The sequence below is a fragment of the Pseudophryne corroboree genome, chromosome 2, assembly GCF_028390025.1.
Source record: "Pseudophryne corroboree isolate aPseCor3 chromosome 2, aPseCor3.hap2, whole genome shotgun sequence".
Taxonomy (NCBI): Eukaryota; Metazoa; Chordata; class Amphibia; order Anura; family Myobatrachidae; genus Pseudophryne; species Pseudophryne corroboree.
In genome coordinates, this window is record NC_086445.1 from 429,172,866 (window position 1) to 429,190,080 (window position 17,215).

The following is a 17,215-nucleotide window of genomic DNA, read 5'->3' on the forward strand; positions in this document are numbered from 1 at the left end:
CCACTGCGAGTGCATGTAGGAGACGAGACAGACCTTATACAATTTTATAGATTACTATATAATTCATTATTTTGTATAATGAATGGAAATAATTTCTGATTACAGGGCTGGAAATAACATAGCCATCAACACTAATAACGGTAGCTTCATCAGCACACTCTCTCTTCAGCTGTATTCGGTAAGTGACTTTCCAACTTAATTTCTATCATTTCTTTCTTGTTCAGTTTAAAATGTTTTTACTGAAGAGCAAGTGGACCACTCAGTGGAAGTAGAGTAGGAATAAAATAATATATATTATTCAATTATTTTAATTTTATTTTATTGCCCCAAATATGTAGCCATTTTAGTACAGTAAGTCGAATACAATTTTCTTCCAAATACACATAACTATGGATGTGTGTCCTGTATAGAAGCACTGGGTTAGCAGTTTCTGAATCACTGTCCCTCTCTCCGGAATGATTGTTTACTTGTTCCCTACAGTATAACAGTGTTTTAGTTTTTTAAATTATGTGAACAATATGCTATATGTTAGAAATAAATTTTTGCATGTCAGATATTATTTAACAAAGTAAGAATTATGAGTTTAGTAAAGAAGTCATGATCAGAAAATCAGTGTTGGTTATAGACATGTTCTTCCTGGATGATTTTCATAGCAGATTTTCTTTTATCATCTGTTTACTGCTCAGACAGTGTTCATTGACCATTTTGCCACAGAGTGTCCACCCTTCTATATACAGTACAAGCCTTTATGGGTGATATAAAAGCCTGGACCACATCTATATTAAAGCATGTGCTTTGATTGCAATGTGCATGTGCCATGAGGTTTTCACAGAAAAGTGATTGACAGGAAGTGACCATTTGGAGGTGTTATTGGGGAGTTTATGGGGAGTGGTTACACAAATGCAGGCATGTCATGGCTGTTTTTGGGGCATGTATCTGCCATCAGCTGCAAGTTCATATGTGCAAAAACATGGCACCTGCGTCGCTACTGTAGTATCCAGTCAGCATAGCTATAGAGCTACCTTTAACCTCGATGTTTCTTGTTTTTGCATGTAGACTGTAAATGTGTATGCAATTGCGAATGAGCTTGCGATTACTCCAGTGGCCCCTCTTTTCATTGCTGAGTGGCAGCTTCACTTGTTAACATTAGCTGTTCCATAGCCTAGAAAATCGCAATTGCATTTGTTTTTGTGTACAAAGATTAATTATTCTATCTGAAATGAGCAAAAAGCAAATCATAGCCCAGACATGATGCATATCTTCTGATGCCTACTTACAATGTAGATAATAGCAATAAAATGTTAGTTTGGAAATTAACAACTTTAGTAGTTTAGTAGTAAAAGTCCTTCTGAGTTTTACTGGCAGCCATGTTCTAGTAAGACAGCATCTCACTTTAGGTTTGCTATTTATTTCAGGATGAAGGCTACTATAGACCTCTCTTCATCCCAACAACTGGAATCAAATTAAACACCACAGTCTATGTTGAAGTGAAAGCAGTCAACCTGACAGAAAAGTAAGAAAAAAATAAAAATATATTATATAAGCTCTGAATATGTTAACACTTTTCTCTGCAGCCAATTGTCATGACAAATATAGAGTTCAAGATTGTCCCACATTCTGTTCTGTGCTTACTCCCAGGCATTGCTCCTCTGCTTCATAACCAACTCTAAGCTGAAATGAAATTGCAGTAATCTGCAGAACTAAGAACCTTTTGAATGAAGTAGAAAAAATACTGCAATACATGTAAACTGTTTTAGATGTAACCAACCCTGGTTGGTTACATCTAAAACAGGGGAGGGATTAAAAAAAAAAGATTAGTTTTATTGCAAATAGTTCATTAGTTGTAAATTGATAGTGTTCAAATTACATTAAAAAGATTAAAATAAGATTTGCAGAATATTGGAAGGCAGAAAAGGAGTATACTGTCAAAATTCTGTATCAGCCTCTAACCCCAAACCATTTAATCAATGGTCAGGCAAAGGTATATTACTGCCTTAAAGAATCATTAAACCTCAAAATTCTGTAGATGTTGCTTTAAAAAAATGGCTAGTAAAAGCATTCTTAACTATACAGTAACATTCTATTTTATCTAAAAAAGAAATAATTGTATATACAGTATAGTGGAACATTAGTTACAGATATAATTAGTATGATTAAACCTTATTAATTGTCTCTTTAAACAAATATACAGAAGCTTATTTCATCTGGGACTGTAGCTTAGAAATTGATGTAAGAGTTAATTTTTTTAAGTTAGCCTAAAATATCACTTATGTTTGTATTATGCTGGCTCCACCTGTATATTGAAAAAATTGGTTGGTTAGTTGAAGGTTAAGACAACAGGAGATCTTAGACTATTAACCCACATACTGTAGGACCAAATTTTCAGTTCATCTCCTTGTCTTCCAATCTACAAAATGCATACCCTTGTCTTAAAAGTCACATATGAGACTGTTTCTATCACATGGCAAGGAGATAACTCTTATCAGATGCCACAATGGCCCCCTGCATAGCTTACCCTCCACAATGCCTGCCAGTAACAAACACTTAACTTTTGTGACTGAAGGTCCACCATGTGCATGCTCAGTAAGGGGCATACAGTATGCATCAACTCTTGGAGAGAAATACTGCGGAGAGTGGGATACAGGTAGTTTACCAAACAATCAGCTTCTAACTGCCATGCTACAGGCTGTGTTTGAAAAATTACAGATAGAAGCTGATTGGTTGGTACTTTATGTATCAATGTATCATTATCCAAGCCTTTATGCATATACCCCTTAGTGTCTATGGAATTGATGTATAGTGAAAAGAGTAGAGAAGTGGACCAATGGAGAAGTTGCCCATTGCAACCAATCAGCTTTTACCTATCATTTTAATGTACATCAATACCTGCTATCTTAAAGCTGATTGGTTGCTAGGGGCAACTGTCCACTGGGAAACTTCTCAACACTTTCACTACTTGATACATCACTTGATACATCTGTGAGAATAGACTTCTAAGAGTTATGGGGATCATCATCTCCATCTTCTTTACTTGTTTGCTACTGCTGTCCTGTGAATGCGAAAGAAAGCAAATGTTGATATATTTTCTCTTGCCCTTATTCTTTGACTCCCAATGGGACAGAATTGGTGACTGTTTCCAAATAAGAAGGTACAAGTGTAGCTAAGGAAGCAGAGTGAGCACTGGATTCTGTAATACACCTGTCTAAGATGAAGAGAATAACCTAGGGACAATAAGCCAAGGACAAAAAGCTTAGAGCAACATAGGTTTGTATAAAGCTGGGTACACACTAAAGCGATGTTGGGACAATTTGCCATTTTGGAATGACAAATCATCGTTCCCACAGCCACTAGTGACATCTTCCAATTGACCCTGTTGCAGGACCTACTGAAGATACTGATAGGGACTGCAATTTAAATGAAGGACAGCATTACATGTTGTTCCATCTTTCATAAGTGTATAGCGAATCCCTCGCTGGTCTAGACCGAAGGCCTGACCATTGCGATGATTGGCAGTTGCTGTAGTGTGTACCTGGCTAGAGATACTGAACTGGGCAAAATGTTTACAAATTATTAACATAAGTGTAAAAGTAAAGTTAAATGGTCCCTAAACATTTTCCATTAAACATTGTTAATATCATTGAAAGTCTGCAAGTCCAATACGTATAAACATTAATAAGTAGCTAGAGTTATACCTGACTGCTATTTTGAAAAAATAAGGATTAAACATCTTACTAATATTAAGCAAAACTCTTCAAGTTCAGGGCAAAGTGACAGCAGCCTAACTTCCAGATACTGTATGCCAAATGAAGACAACGCTTGTTTAGCAACAAGTGTCTTTTGCAACAAGATGAACAACACTAGCGAGACATCTTAGATATCACTGTGTTAATCTTTGTTCTATTCACCTAAACCTCCAACGCACGTTTGCCCATCATGGAATACAGGGGCAGATGTATTAACCTGGAGAAGGCATAATGAAGTGATAAACCAATGATATGTGCAAGGTGATAAAGGTACCAGCCAATCAGCTCCAATATGTAAATTAACAGTTAGGATCTGATTGGCTGCTGCCTTTATCACCTTGCACATATCACTGATTTATCACTTCCTTATGCCTTCTCAAGGTTAATACATCTGCCACACAATTCTGACTATTTACTACTATTTGCTAAGTACATAAACAGTAGCCGAGGATCCTGTACATGGCATAATGATTGGGAGACACTAAAAATCAAGTATCATTTTTTCAACAGAATTATCTGATTAGCCTATGGCTTTAAAAGGCCCTTGTGGCAAATTTAAAATAATGAAAGTAAAGGTAAATAATGAAAGAATTACATATTTTACATTATTATGGTACATCTTCTGCGGTATGATACATTTCTAAAAATACAATATCTCTTTCTTTGGTGGTAAGTTTTATTTGAGGAGAAATACAGAATTTGGAAAACTCATATATCATCACATTCCAGTCAACTGAAAGAATGTGAAATGTAGGCATGGTACAGAGATTCTCTGGGATTAATAATACATTTTTATTTCTATTACAATAGATGCATAACATTTTTTGATTAAACTTTGAATCAGCTAAGCATTATATAGCACTGGACTGATAGTTTCTCTCAGCGATTTCTCCCTCTAGAGTAAAAGCGTAGGTTCATTTATCAAGAGAAATAAATGCAACAGTCTTACACTATAATTTCACTAAAGCGCAAAACATTGCACTAATTAATGGGAAACACCAACAGACCTTAATAAGGACCTCATGAACGGCAGCGAGAAACCTGTCTTTAACCACATACAATATACTTCTCTTCCAACAAACTATGCCTATTATATTAAGAAATAAGATGCCGTGTACAGTTTGTACTCTTCACAGCAAATTCACATTTCAGATTTATCTTAAATCATCAATCATAATTTTTCTTAAAAAAGCCTTTTCTTCAAAAGATTAAAGTACGTCATTATTTTTTTCCAAAATTAAGAAAGCAATGATCAAATATGAGCAAATGATCAAAGCGTTTTAGAAAGATCATAATTTTCAACTTCATTGGGAAATAATTAAAGTTTACACTATCATTAATTTGCATCACAAATACTGTATATGCAAGAAAAATGTTATGTTCACTCAAGCAGTAAATATAGTTACAAGGTAAAGGAGTTATATTATGAAAGTTTAAATTATAACTTTCCAATATCTCTTTCTTTAGGTTCAATGTGCTGCTGGATCGATGCTATGCCTCCATTTCCCCATACCCAACTAATTCAACCTACTATGACCTGTTTGTTGGGTAAGATAAAATCTTGATGTTTAGTCACATTAATTATACATGTAACTAACTCAAAATAGGAGTATTTAAAATTATTTTTTTAATTTAGCAGTGGGCTCAGTTATCACTGCATTCTCTACTCCTAGAGATGACTAACCCAATGCTGAGTAGCAATGGGCCCTCCTAGTACGATTTTACTGATGAATATCAGGATTTTTTTAAAGATAGTGCAAGTTTTAATTGCACTATAACGGCCTGCATAAACTTACAGTCAATAGCTGTTCTTGCATGCTGAAACTTGGAGTATTAACTATATAGTATTATTATATTATATTGCTAATTTTATAAATATACAGTTGCAAGGAAAAAGTATGTGAACCCTTTGGAATTTCCTGGATTTGTGCATAAATTGGTCATAAAATGTGTTCTGATCTTCATCTAAGTCACAACAATAGACAAACACAGTCTGCTGAAACTAATACCACACAAACAATTATATGTTCTCATGTTTTTATTAAACACACCATGCAAACATTCACAGTGCAAGGTGGACAAAGTATGTGAACCCCTAGGCTAATGACTTCTCCAAGAGCTAATTTGAGTCAGGAGTCCAATCAATGAGATGAGATTGAAGGTGTTGGTTAAAGCTGCCCTGCCCTATAAAAAACACACACCAGTTTTAAGTTTGCAATTCTCAAGATGCATTGTCTGATGGGAACCATGCCTCGCAGAAAAGTGCTCTCTGAAGACCTACGATTAAGAATAGTTGACTTGCATAAAGCTGGAAAGGGTTACAAAAGTATCTCTAAAAGCCTTGATGTTCAATTTGTCTATAAATGGAGAAAGTTCAGCACTGTTGCTACTCTCCCTAGGAGTGGGCGTCCTGTAAATATGACTGCAAGAGCACAGCGCAGAATGCTCAATGAGGTGAAGAAGAATCCTAGAGTGTCAGTTAAAGACAGAAATCTCTGGCACATGCTAACATCTCTATTGACAAATCTACCATATGTAAAACACTGAAGAAGAATGGAGTTCATGGGAGGATACCACGGAAGAAGACGTTGCTGTCCAAAAAAAAACATTGCTGCACGTTTGAAGTTTGCAAAAGAGCACCTGAATGTTCCACAGCACTACTGGCAAAATATTCTGTGGACAGATGAAACCAAAGTTGAGTTGTTTGGAAGGAACACACAACACTATGTGTGGAGAAAAAAAGGCACAGCACACTAACATCAAAACCTCATCCCAACTGTGAAGTATGGTGGAGGGGGCATCATGGTTTGGGTATGCTTTGCTGCCTGGACAGATTGCTATCATCGATGGAAAAATGAATTCCCAAGTTTATCAAGACATTTTGCAGGAGAAGTTAAGGCTATCTGTCCACCAATTGAAGCTTAACAGAAGATGGGTGATGCAACAGGACAACGACCCAAAGCACAGAAGTAGATCAACAACAGAATGGCTTTAACAGAAGAAAATATGCCTTCTGGAGTGGCCCAGTCAGAGTCCTGACCTCAACCCGATTGAGATGCTGTGGCATGACCTCAAGAGAACAATTCACACCAGACAACCCAAGAATATTGCTGAACTGAAACAGTTTTGTAAAGAGGAATGGTCCAAAATTCCCCCTGACCGTTGTGCAGGTCTGATATGAAACTATAGGAAACGTTTGGTTGAGGTTATTGCTGCCTAAGGAGGGTCAATCAGTTATTAAATCCAAGGGTTCACATACTTTGTCCACCCTGCACTGTGAATGTTTACATGGTCTGTTCAATAAAAACATGAGAACACATAATTGTTTGTGTGGTATTAGTTTCAGCAGACTGTGTTTGTCTGTTGTTGTGACTTAGATGAAGATCAGAACACATTTTATGACCAATTTATGCACAAATCCAGGAAATTCCAAAGGGTTCTCATACTTTTTCTTGCAACTGTGTATATATATATTATATCTTTATAAGATGGATAAATAAATCTGCAAACTACCACAATTACTTTAATTTTCTTTTCTTTTTTAACAGATGTCAAAAGGATCAGTTTACCTTCATAAAAACAAACGGAGTCAGTCAATCTGCACGATTTTACTTCTCAGCCTTCCGATTTTTAGAACAATATACCCTGCCAGTCTCAACCTTTTACTTACATTGCATCACCCGACTCTGTGAGACAACTGCATGCAGTACTTTTAAACCAGTAAGTATGAAAATATTTAATCTGGTTAAACTAAAGCTGCAAAAATGCAACCATGCAGAACACCTTTTGTGCGGTCATGTGGCTATTTATGCAGAAATGCTTGAATTTAAATTGATTATCATGTCTTAGATAATTAAGATAACCTGAGGAACATGGTGATATTTTTTCATACTGAAAAAGGTTTCACAGAGTATAGGTGTTGTAGGTGGAATCAATCCTTCACAGGAGACAAATGGAAAAAGTGGGGGAGTTGTGCTTATGGGATGATGAAAATGTTATTAGCTGCAAGCCTATATCAACCAGAAAAGGAGCTACATTCCATTATGCATTGAAGTCCTCTTGGTTATTGTAGTTTAATCTGGACCGGAAACCAAGCCCTGTCATCCATACATTTGGTCACTTCTGATGAGATTACTGTAGATGTAGGGCAGTACGGATGGTGTAATGGTTAGCCTTACTGCCTCACAGCACTGAGGTCATGGGTTCGATTCCCACCATGTATATTCTCCTAGTACTTGCGTGGGTTTCCTCCGGGTATTCTGGTGTCCTCCCACAATCCAAAAATATACTGGTAGGTTAATTGACTCCCAACAAAAATTTAACCTAGCATAGATGTGTGTGCGTATACATGTGGTAGAGAATATAGATTGTAAGCTCCACTGGGGCAGGAACTGATATGAATGGCCAAATATTCTCTGTAAAGTGCAGCAGAATATGTGTGCGCTATATGTATAACTGGTAATAAATAAAATAAATAGATCCATCCTCTTTAAAATTGAAAGGAATAGAAACAGCCTTGTATACTTCCCACGGAGATTCATATACATCTGTGAATACTTTCAGATCACATTATAATAAAGCATCTTTTTTTAGACAGTAAAATGCATTACAAAATCCAAAAACGTATAAAATTAGTGAAAAAGAAAGCTTGAGATTCTGTTATAAACATTATCCACAAAGACTTCACGGAGGACTTGTTAAGAAACAATGATATACATGGAGATTTTGGACAGACAAAGGGCAAAAAAACAAAAAAGCATGGATACAATTTTTAAACTGCAAGTTCTTAAAAAAATGTAGGGAAATATACTTAAAACTGTTTTGATGATATGAAAACTTTAGATGAAAAATGAAACTTCAATAAACTTGTTACAATACAATAAAAAAGTCAAATACACAACAGAATCAATACATTTGTTTTATTCACAGTTTCAGTACTTAAATATGTTGTAAATATTGTGTCTTGGAAAATAATAAAGATTATGTGTAGGAGAGTGCTTTTTTATTTTTTTTCAAATGCATGGCAAATGTTTTCATAATGTTACATAAATCACTACACAGGTTTGCTCTAAAAGAAAAAGAAATGTTAGAGCTGCTTCAGGATCTACCGTTATATCTGATCCAGCAACTATTACTTCCCCAGGGATCATTACCAATAGTGATACTGGTAAGTATTATTTTGTAATTATGATTACTATTGTACCCTCCACATTCCGCAGCTTACTGTACGTTAACTGTAACTGCCGTCTGGCTCATATCGCTCTCTCCATTCTCCTCTTTCTCATCCAATTCCACTTCCTTGCTGCTGATGATAGTAACATCACTTTCTGGTTTTCTCACTTCATTTACACTGAGTTACTCTCTCCATTTACTGTACAAACCTACTGGCACTGCCACTTCTAAACTCCTTACACCTACTTCCTTTTGTGAGCTTACCCAGTGGATAGTTTTACCCACCCATCATGATAACACTCCTTTGTTCCTGTATTCCCATCCCAATCTGCACCTAAACACATGTACAGACAATGAAACCTAAACAAACTAAACCTAATCCTTTTCCTTGCCTTATATGAAGCACTCCTTTCCAGCTGCAGCGCAGTTCAAAATTAAAATAGGGGAGCCACACCAACTGCCATTCCAAACTGACTCACTGGCAGTCGGTTTTGCTCCCCTATTTGAATTTTGGACTATGCTGCAGCCCCACCTCTGAAGCTGATTCTGCTCTTTTCCTCTATTTCTACATACCCTGTTCTGCCCTATATTATGCAACTGCTAGACCAACTTTCTATCTACTTATTTTTTACTTCGCCCTTTACAATCAGACTTCAAACATAAATGTCACCCAGGGTGTTCTCAATAATTTGTCCAGGCTGACCATTGCCCATTCTTTCATAATCTACTACATGGATTACTTCAACCTCCTGCTTTCTGACATTCCTCTCACCAATATTTCAACTCTGCATCTCTCCTAAATTCTGCAATGAGACTGATCTTCCTCTTTTGTCATTTCACATCTTCTGAGCTACTACAAATCATATTGGCATTTGATTACCTCCATAATTGTATTCAAGTTACTCACATTCAAACCTCTCACAAATCAAGCACTTCACACATCTCTAACCTCATCACAGCATACATTTTCCCATTTGACTGATGCTTTTCTAGTCTCTGACAAATACCTGTCACTCCCAAGCCAAGACGTCCATCTCGAGTAGCATACATCTCAGCATAATGCGGAAGTATGCTATTTGTCAGAACACTTTTGAATAATATATTCCAATCTTACTTTCAACTCTGCATTGCCCCCTACTGTATGTGTCGTAATATTTTTATTCACTAAACGATCACTTCCTTTTTTGCAGATGTCTTTAAATCAAATAAAAGTATATTGTAACATAAGTGTAAGAACAATGTGTTGGCCTTTGATATTGGGAAGGTATAAGTGCCATGGTTTTTGTTTAAATGTGCAATATTTACCAGTAAGCACTCTATAAAACAACACAACTGTATCTTTTAAATCTTTTGAAATAGATATTCAAGATAATAATGAGGTTATTCTATATTTATTTAACTATATAGCGACATATCATATGATTCTTTCTACAACTGATGTTCTGAGTACAGTAGTAGGACGAGTGGCTGCAAAATCCTGGTAATAGTTGATTTATGCTAGAACAAACAGCAATGCATCAAAATCACTATCAAATGTTTACTGTTTTCTTCATAGGTATACCAGCTGTTGCAAGCTCCAGTAAGTATTTCCTTATGGTTAACAAATGTAATCTCATCTAAAGTAAAAATATTTTTATTATAAGTGTATAATATGTGCTATGTATGCTAAGGCTCATTACCTACGACTCTTTATTAGACAAAAGAATGCAACATTTACTTCTTCCTCTCCCTACACACATACACATATTTTTTTTTGTGTGCCCTAAAGTTCATTAAACTATTACATTACATTAATTAGCACAAATACAATATCTATATACTGTATACTTATTTACTAAATATCACTACAACACCTGGCATTTGGTGATTTGATGTGCGACTTGTAAAAAAAGAAAACTGATTCACTAAAGGTGTACATTAAATCATGCCAGGGCCGTTTTAACAGCAGTGTAGGCCCCTGGGCACAGCAATCCACTGGGCCCCCTACCCATCCTCCAGTGGTAGGGGTGGGGAGTGCTATCAGCGGCAGCTTTGATGTCACGTGGGCGGTAGGGGGTGTTTTATCTTCCGCCCAGCATGTAGCACCTGGAGCAGTAATGTCTGCTAATTACTACTTTACGGCATAGATGGGGTTAAATTTTAGAAGGGGGCATTGGGCTGAATGAAGAAGCCCTGGTATATGACTTCCAGGGTGGTAGGGGGTGTTTAATAGGTAGGGGAGGAGTGGATAGTGGAGTGGGCTTAATACTTATAATTTTCCGGTGGGAGAGCAGCTTGCTTGACTGCAGATATCTCAAGTTCCTGAAAATATATTTTTTAGCTTTAATGAGATAAAAAACTAGAGTGTCCCACCTTTCAGAAGGTTCTGAGGACTTGGGGATCAGAGTTCAGGAGTGAAAGCAATTCACCAACGAAAATCTAAAACTGCATATTAGGCGTGTGGAGCTGGAGCAGGGACCAGCTGCTGAAAGGTTATGTCTCTAGTTCTGGGCATAGTAGAGACAAGCTGCCAGTGTCCACCGAAAGGGAAGAGTCCCAGCTTTTGGCTTATACCCTCAGAAAAACTCTATGTCAGACAGAACCCAAGGTATCTGGCTGGAAATGCAGTTAACAGGCTTGGATGGGGACCACTGCTGTCAAGTTGGATATCTCCGGTTCCCTAGGGACGGTTTTCAAAAATCTGGTACCCCTGGAAAGAGGGGACCCTCAGCTATCAGCCGAGAGCCCTTATACTCCTGGGGCCCTTGTGCAAGAGCCCATCGAGCCCATACAAACAGACGGCCCTGAATCAAGCATTAAGCCAAATTAGCTAATCGCAATCCTGACTATAGAACTGGTATGTATATAAACCATCCACATTATCAAACAGCAGTTGCCAAACCACGTGGTAAATCCTGATTTTTAGATGTAGTTCTGACCGGTGCGATATCTCAAGCCTCCTGCTCTTTTCTTTGAATCTTGTTAAAATCGTATTCACACAGTATCCTAAGGAAACCCCTGAAGCCAATGCTCTGATCTGCATGCAGGCCAATCTAGCACCGGCGATGGCGACGCACAGGATCGAGCATTGCTGTCACCAGCACCCCTACACATGGAGCGATGTTCAGCTACTTTCTAAGCAATCTAGTCAGATTGCTTAAAAATTAGCTGAACATCGCTCCATGTGTACCCCCTTACCACAGGCGGTGGGATGTAATGGAGTTCATGGTGACCAGAGGTGCGGGATGCTGCCCAATCTCGGACATTTTTTAAAGGCTGAGATCAGCTGGCATCCCACAAGCCGATCTCAGACTCCATTACATTTCCCCTACAATGTCTATTTTGTATGGTCCAAGTAGATAAATACACATAGAAAAACTATGCACACCCACATGTAAATTACCTACTTTAACCAGATTCTATTTGAACTCTTTACTCCTAATACTGGTCTTGTTTTCCTTCTTCCAAAAGTTTTGTTTTATTTTGCTAAAATAACTGTGCCATTATGGAATTAAAACCATTATTTTTTAATTATTGTGAATACATTTACACAAAGCCGTAACTAGACATTTTGGGGCCCTGTGCCAGAAAGAGAATTGGTGCCCCCCCATATTTAAAATAGGACCTGTGTGCTTCATGGGGAAGGAGCATGGTCACAAAATAATACCAATTCACATTATGCCGCACAGTGCCTTCATTATTCAAATTACGCCACACAGTAGTGCCACTTATACACATTACACCAGGTAGAGCCCCCTTGTTAGGGTCCAGGGTCTTATCATCGGCACTGGGTTCTGGGGTGTCCCAGTCCATGTCATGGCAGGGCTGCAGCAGTGAGCAACCGATTGCTGCTCTGTGTGAGGGGCTGCAGTGAGACTGACGGAAGCTGTGGGTGTGGATATTGGAGCTCAGTGAGCTGGGACTCAGCAGAGAAAAGTAGCCTTCTCTTGTATGTCTGCAGTTATGGGAGCCACCAGGCTAGAGACTAGCGCAGTGCTTCTTGTAAATTATCTGCCAATCCCAGCATGCTACACCTTTTAAAAAGGGTTGGATTTGAATCAAACACTGCCAGTGCTTTATATTGCTCTTCATAGAAGGTGCTCCTGTGCTCCTGCGGGCGCTCTGGTTGCTCAGTGCTTTGAGTCCCTGGAAGTCTCCTGCCTTGCTCATCTGCAGGTTACTCCACTTCTCTCAGTGCTCTGATCCAGTGGATGGCACCAGCGCTGCTTCCTGCGGCTGCCAGCTCACCAGGTGGAATCTGCTGGTAATCCGGAGCAGTTGGTGGTTCCTCAGGATCTCTGCTCAGTTGCCAAATGTCCAGTTTCCAAAGTCTGAGTTCTTCAATCAAGTCTTCTAAGAATCCAGTTACAAAACCTGAGTTCTTCAGTCACATCTTCCAAGAATCCAGTTATAAAGTCTCAGTCCTTCAGTCATGTTTTCAAGAATCTATTTTCCAAAGTCCAAGTTCTTCAGTCTCATTTTCCAAGTATCCAGTTCTCTTAATCCTTGTCTGTGACCTGCAGCAACTCAGCCTCCAGTCTTCACAGTTATTGTCTCCAAGTCCCACTTGTCAAGTACCTAGTATCCACAGTTATTGATGGTCATTCCGAGTTGATCGCACGTAGCAAAGGGCTGCTACGCTAAAAAAGTTTCATGCAAAACAAGACCAGCCCTGCACCTACTTACCCAGTGTGATGGATCCAGCGATAAAGGTCCATTCTGTGATGTCAGACATCTGCCCTCCAAATGCCTGGACATGCTTGCGTTCGCCTTACCATGCCCGGGAAATGGTGAGAAGACACCCCGATCCTTCTTCCCGCTGTCAATCTTCTTGCGATCGGGCCTGCAATCGCTTTCTTTGGTCCTGGCATCGTTGCCTGGTGACTGCAGACGCTGGCCAATGACACACATGCACAATGTGGGCACCACACAGCCACAGTTCTGACCCGTTTGCACCGCAGCAAAGAACCGCTGCGTGCGAACGGGTCGGAATGACTCCCATGGTCTTCAAGTTCCAGTCATCAAGTACTCAGTTTTCACAGTTATTGTCTACAAGTCCCAGTCATCATGTAACCTGTCTTTACAGTTATAGTCCTCAATTTAGTTATTCCAACTCTGTCTTCACAGATATTATCTCCAAGCCACTATTTGCTACCTTTCAGTCTTCACAGCTAATATCTCCAAGCAACAGTATTCTAGTACCAGTCTGTGCAGTTATTATCTTCTTGCTACAGTAACCACACTCTAACTCTTACTTCACAGCAACAGTTATTCCTTATCCAGTTGTCATAGAGTGCCTATCCTTCTACCCTGGGAGTCCATGAGAAGGAACTATATCCAACCTCCACGTTTTCTTCCATCAGTGGCCTCTACCAATTCAGCTAAAACCCATTTGTCAGATATCACATTCCAGCCTGACCTGACAACCCTTTACACATTACACCAGGTAGAGACCCTTATACACAATACACAAGGTAGAGAGTGGAGAGGGAAAGGGATAAAGATGCTGTGGCTTAATTAACCTGAGCAGGCAGCAGTAACTAGGCTCCAGTACACGGAAGTCCATCTGCAGGTGGGAGGCAGAGCACATGGGGGAAAGACACACACACACAGGTACCTATGTAATGGTGGCAGTGCCAGAGCTGGCTGAGCTTTCTCTTCCTGGGAGTGCTGGGCGGCTTTGTCAGTGTAAAGGGATATCCCTGTTCAAACTCCGTCCTCCCAGCATCCACTGGGCATGGATTCCTGCCTGGAGGAGGCGCATCCCCATCCCGGTCTTTATCCTGGAAGGACAATGCGCTGCTTAACGCATGGTGGATGAGGGGGCACGGAGCACAGAGAAACTGAGAGTGCTGCCCAGGCTGCTGGCTATTATATATAAGCAGTGTTTTCTCCGGTAGAGAAAGAGCCAGGCACAATGCTACTATTATAAAATGTAACGGCCAGCGCTGCAGCTAGCACGGCCAATTGGGGTGGATGGAGATGGTGCACCCACAGCGCAATGCTAAGCACCATCTGCTACACCTAGTTATGGCACATCACTATTAGATTTTATTTCACTTTCAAATTATTTGTCCCGTAGAACCATACATTAGTAAACTGTTTTGTTTTTAAACCTTTCAGGTACTTCCAGTATTGATTCTGAAGGAATTGTCAGCTCTGCTGTTGGCTTGGGAATAACAGTCGGCTTCTTGGCCTTACTGTGTACGCTCATGGGAGGCATTGCATACCTAATGCACAGACGACTGAAAAAGACTAGATACCAGGAAAAGAATAACTTTCATTAGAGTGACATATATACTGTAGTATGACAGTATGATATCATTTTTTCATACATAGAAAGTAAAAAGCCACTTAGAAGCTGTCTAAGGAGAATTTAGCTGAATACATAGTTGTAATAATTCATGTGTAATTGTTTAAATATGATTAAAATATAAACTGCATTGTGATATGATTTTAAATGTGATAGAAAATAAAAAATAGAGCAACTGTTTAGGGGCCTATTTATTAACAAGTGATAAAACTCATTGTGAAAGATAAAACTCATTGCGTATGATAAATGGTGCTCCAGCCAGTCAGCTCTCAGCTGTCATTTTTCAAACACATGACAGTTAAGAACTGAACTCATGACAGTTGGGAGCTGATTGGCTGGAGCACCATTTATCATACGCAACAAGTTTTTATCATTCACAATGAGTTTTATCACTTGGTTAAATGAGCCCTTTTAGTGCTAATTAGTGCATGTCTCTCTAGAACCTGTAACTTTATAGGTGTATTTGAGTCTGATACTTATAGGCCCTACACACATGCCGATTTGTTTGAAAGATATGAACGATCTCGTTCATAAATGAACGAGAACTCGTTCAGATCTTTCAGTGTGGAGGCTCCAGCTATGAACGATGCGCGGCCCCGTGCTCGTTCATCGCTGGTCCCCCGTCGGCTGTACATGCAGGCCAATATGGACGATCTCGTCATATATTTGCCTGCACTTCAATGGAGCCGCGTGACGGGGGGAGTGAAGAAACTTCACTACCCCGTCACTGGGTCGCCTGTCACCCGTATCTGCCGTCGGGCAGCTCGGCGACGGATTGGCATGTTTGTAGGGCCCTTTAGGAAAGATGTATCAAACCTTCGAGAGAAATACAATGAAGTTGCCCTTAGCAACCATTCAGTTTCCAGCTATAATTAATCTAACACAGTCTATAAAATGTTATAAACTGATTGATTGCTACAGGCAACTTGTCTATTTTATCTCCCCCATAAAGATTTTTTTGAGGCGTGTGTTGTTCATACAAAGCAAATATGAATAACTGAAATGTAGTTATATGATAATTCCACCTTTGTGTTAAATATTTGTAAAAGTAACCCCAATCTATGTGCTCTTCCTCAATCTCGTCTGTGTTATTGGATGATATGATAATATGTATATGTTAGGATTAGTTTTCTAATGGGCCATAAGGTAAACTCTCCACATGCTGCTTCATATCACTGTTGATTGCACTTTCATGCAGATAGACATAGCTCTTAATTGCAATCGTGAAGCAGCACTATAAGTAAGAACAGAATATTTGCATATGCTTGGACAAGACAGTGGATGTCAAAACACGCAAAGTTCTTAAATTGTATAAAAAAAATAAAACTAATTTAGGCAAAAATAACAAAATGAGATTTCTTGGTTTTTTTAAGGACCTAATTTAGGTTGGATTGCTATTGAGACAGAAATTTAGATTTTATTAATCCTGCTTCTGCTAAGAAATGCATTTGAAGAGCCACCCAGAAAAAGACTCCCACCGCAGCATTTTCCAAATTTGCATATTAATTCAAATTAGAGATGAGCGGATTCGGTTTTACTCGGTTTTACTCAGTTCTCAAAACCGAATCTTATTGGCTATCCAAAACACGTGACATCCGTGAGCCAATAAGATGCCGTTTTGAAAACTGAGTAAAACCGAGTAAAACCGAATCCGCTCATCTCTAATTCAAATAAGTGCGATGCATACACAGAAATCGAGAACCATTGGCCACCATCAAACAATACCATTTGACCCATGCCTACGAAGGATATAAATGGCTGCAGTTGCAGTGGCACCATGGGGGGGTCATTCTAGGATTTTTCACTGTGCTGCGATCAGGTCACTACTGCGGATGCAACGCAATGCGCAGGCTCATCGTATGGGTACAAAGTGGATCGTTGCTGAGCGATGGATTTAATGAAGAATCGCAAGGAGATTGACAGGAAGAGGGCATTTGTGGGTGGCAACTGACCATTTTCTGGGAGTGTTTGGAAAAACGCAGGCATGTCCAAGCGTTTGCAGGGTGGT

At 39.1% G+C, this 17,215-nt stretch overlaps 1 protein-coding gene across 1 annotated transcript in view; it reads left to right on the forward strand.

The window, feature by feature from the left end:
• The window catches only part of LOC134993003 (zona pellucida-like domain-containing protein 1), a 35,141-nt gene extending 19,787 nt beyond the window's left edge, over positions 1 to 15,354 (forward strand). The window contains exons 5-11 of the mRNA XM_063950828.1: positions 106 to 178; positions 1,416 to 1,513; positions 5,211 to 5,291; positions 7,292 to 7,463; positions 8,805 to 8,910; positions 10,471 to 10,494; positions 15,018 to 15,354. Coding sequence (XP_063806898.1) covers positions 106 to 178; positions 1,416 to 1,513; positions 5,211 to 5,291; positions 7,292 to 7,463; positions 8,805 to 8,910; positions 10,471 to 10,494; positions 15,018 to 15,181 — 718 coding nt within the window. The 3' untranslated portion in view covers positions 15,182 to 15,354. The remainder of the gene's footprint in view (positions 1 to 105; positions 179 to 1,415; positions 1,514 to 5,210; positions 5,292 to 7,291; positions 7,464 to 8,804; positions 8,911 to 10,470; positions 10,495 to 15,017) is intronic.
• The last annotated feature ends 1,861 nt before the right edge of the window (positions 15,355 to 17,215 follow it).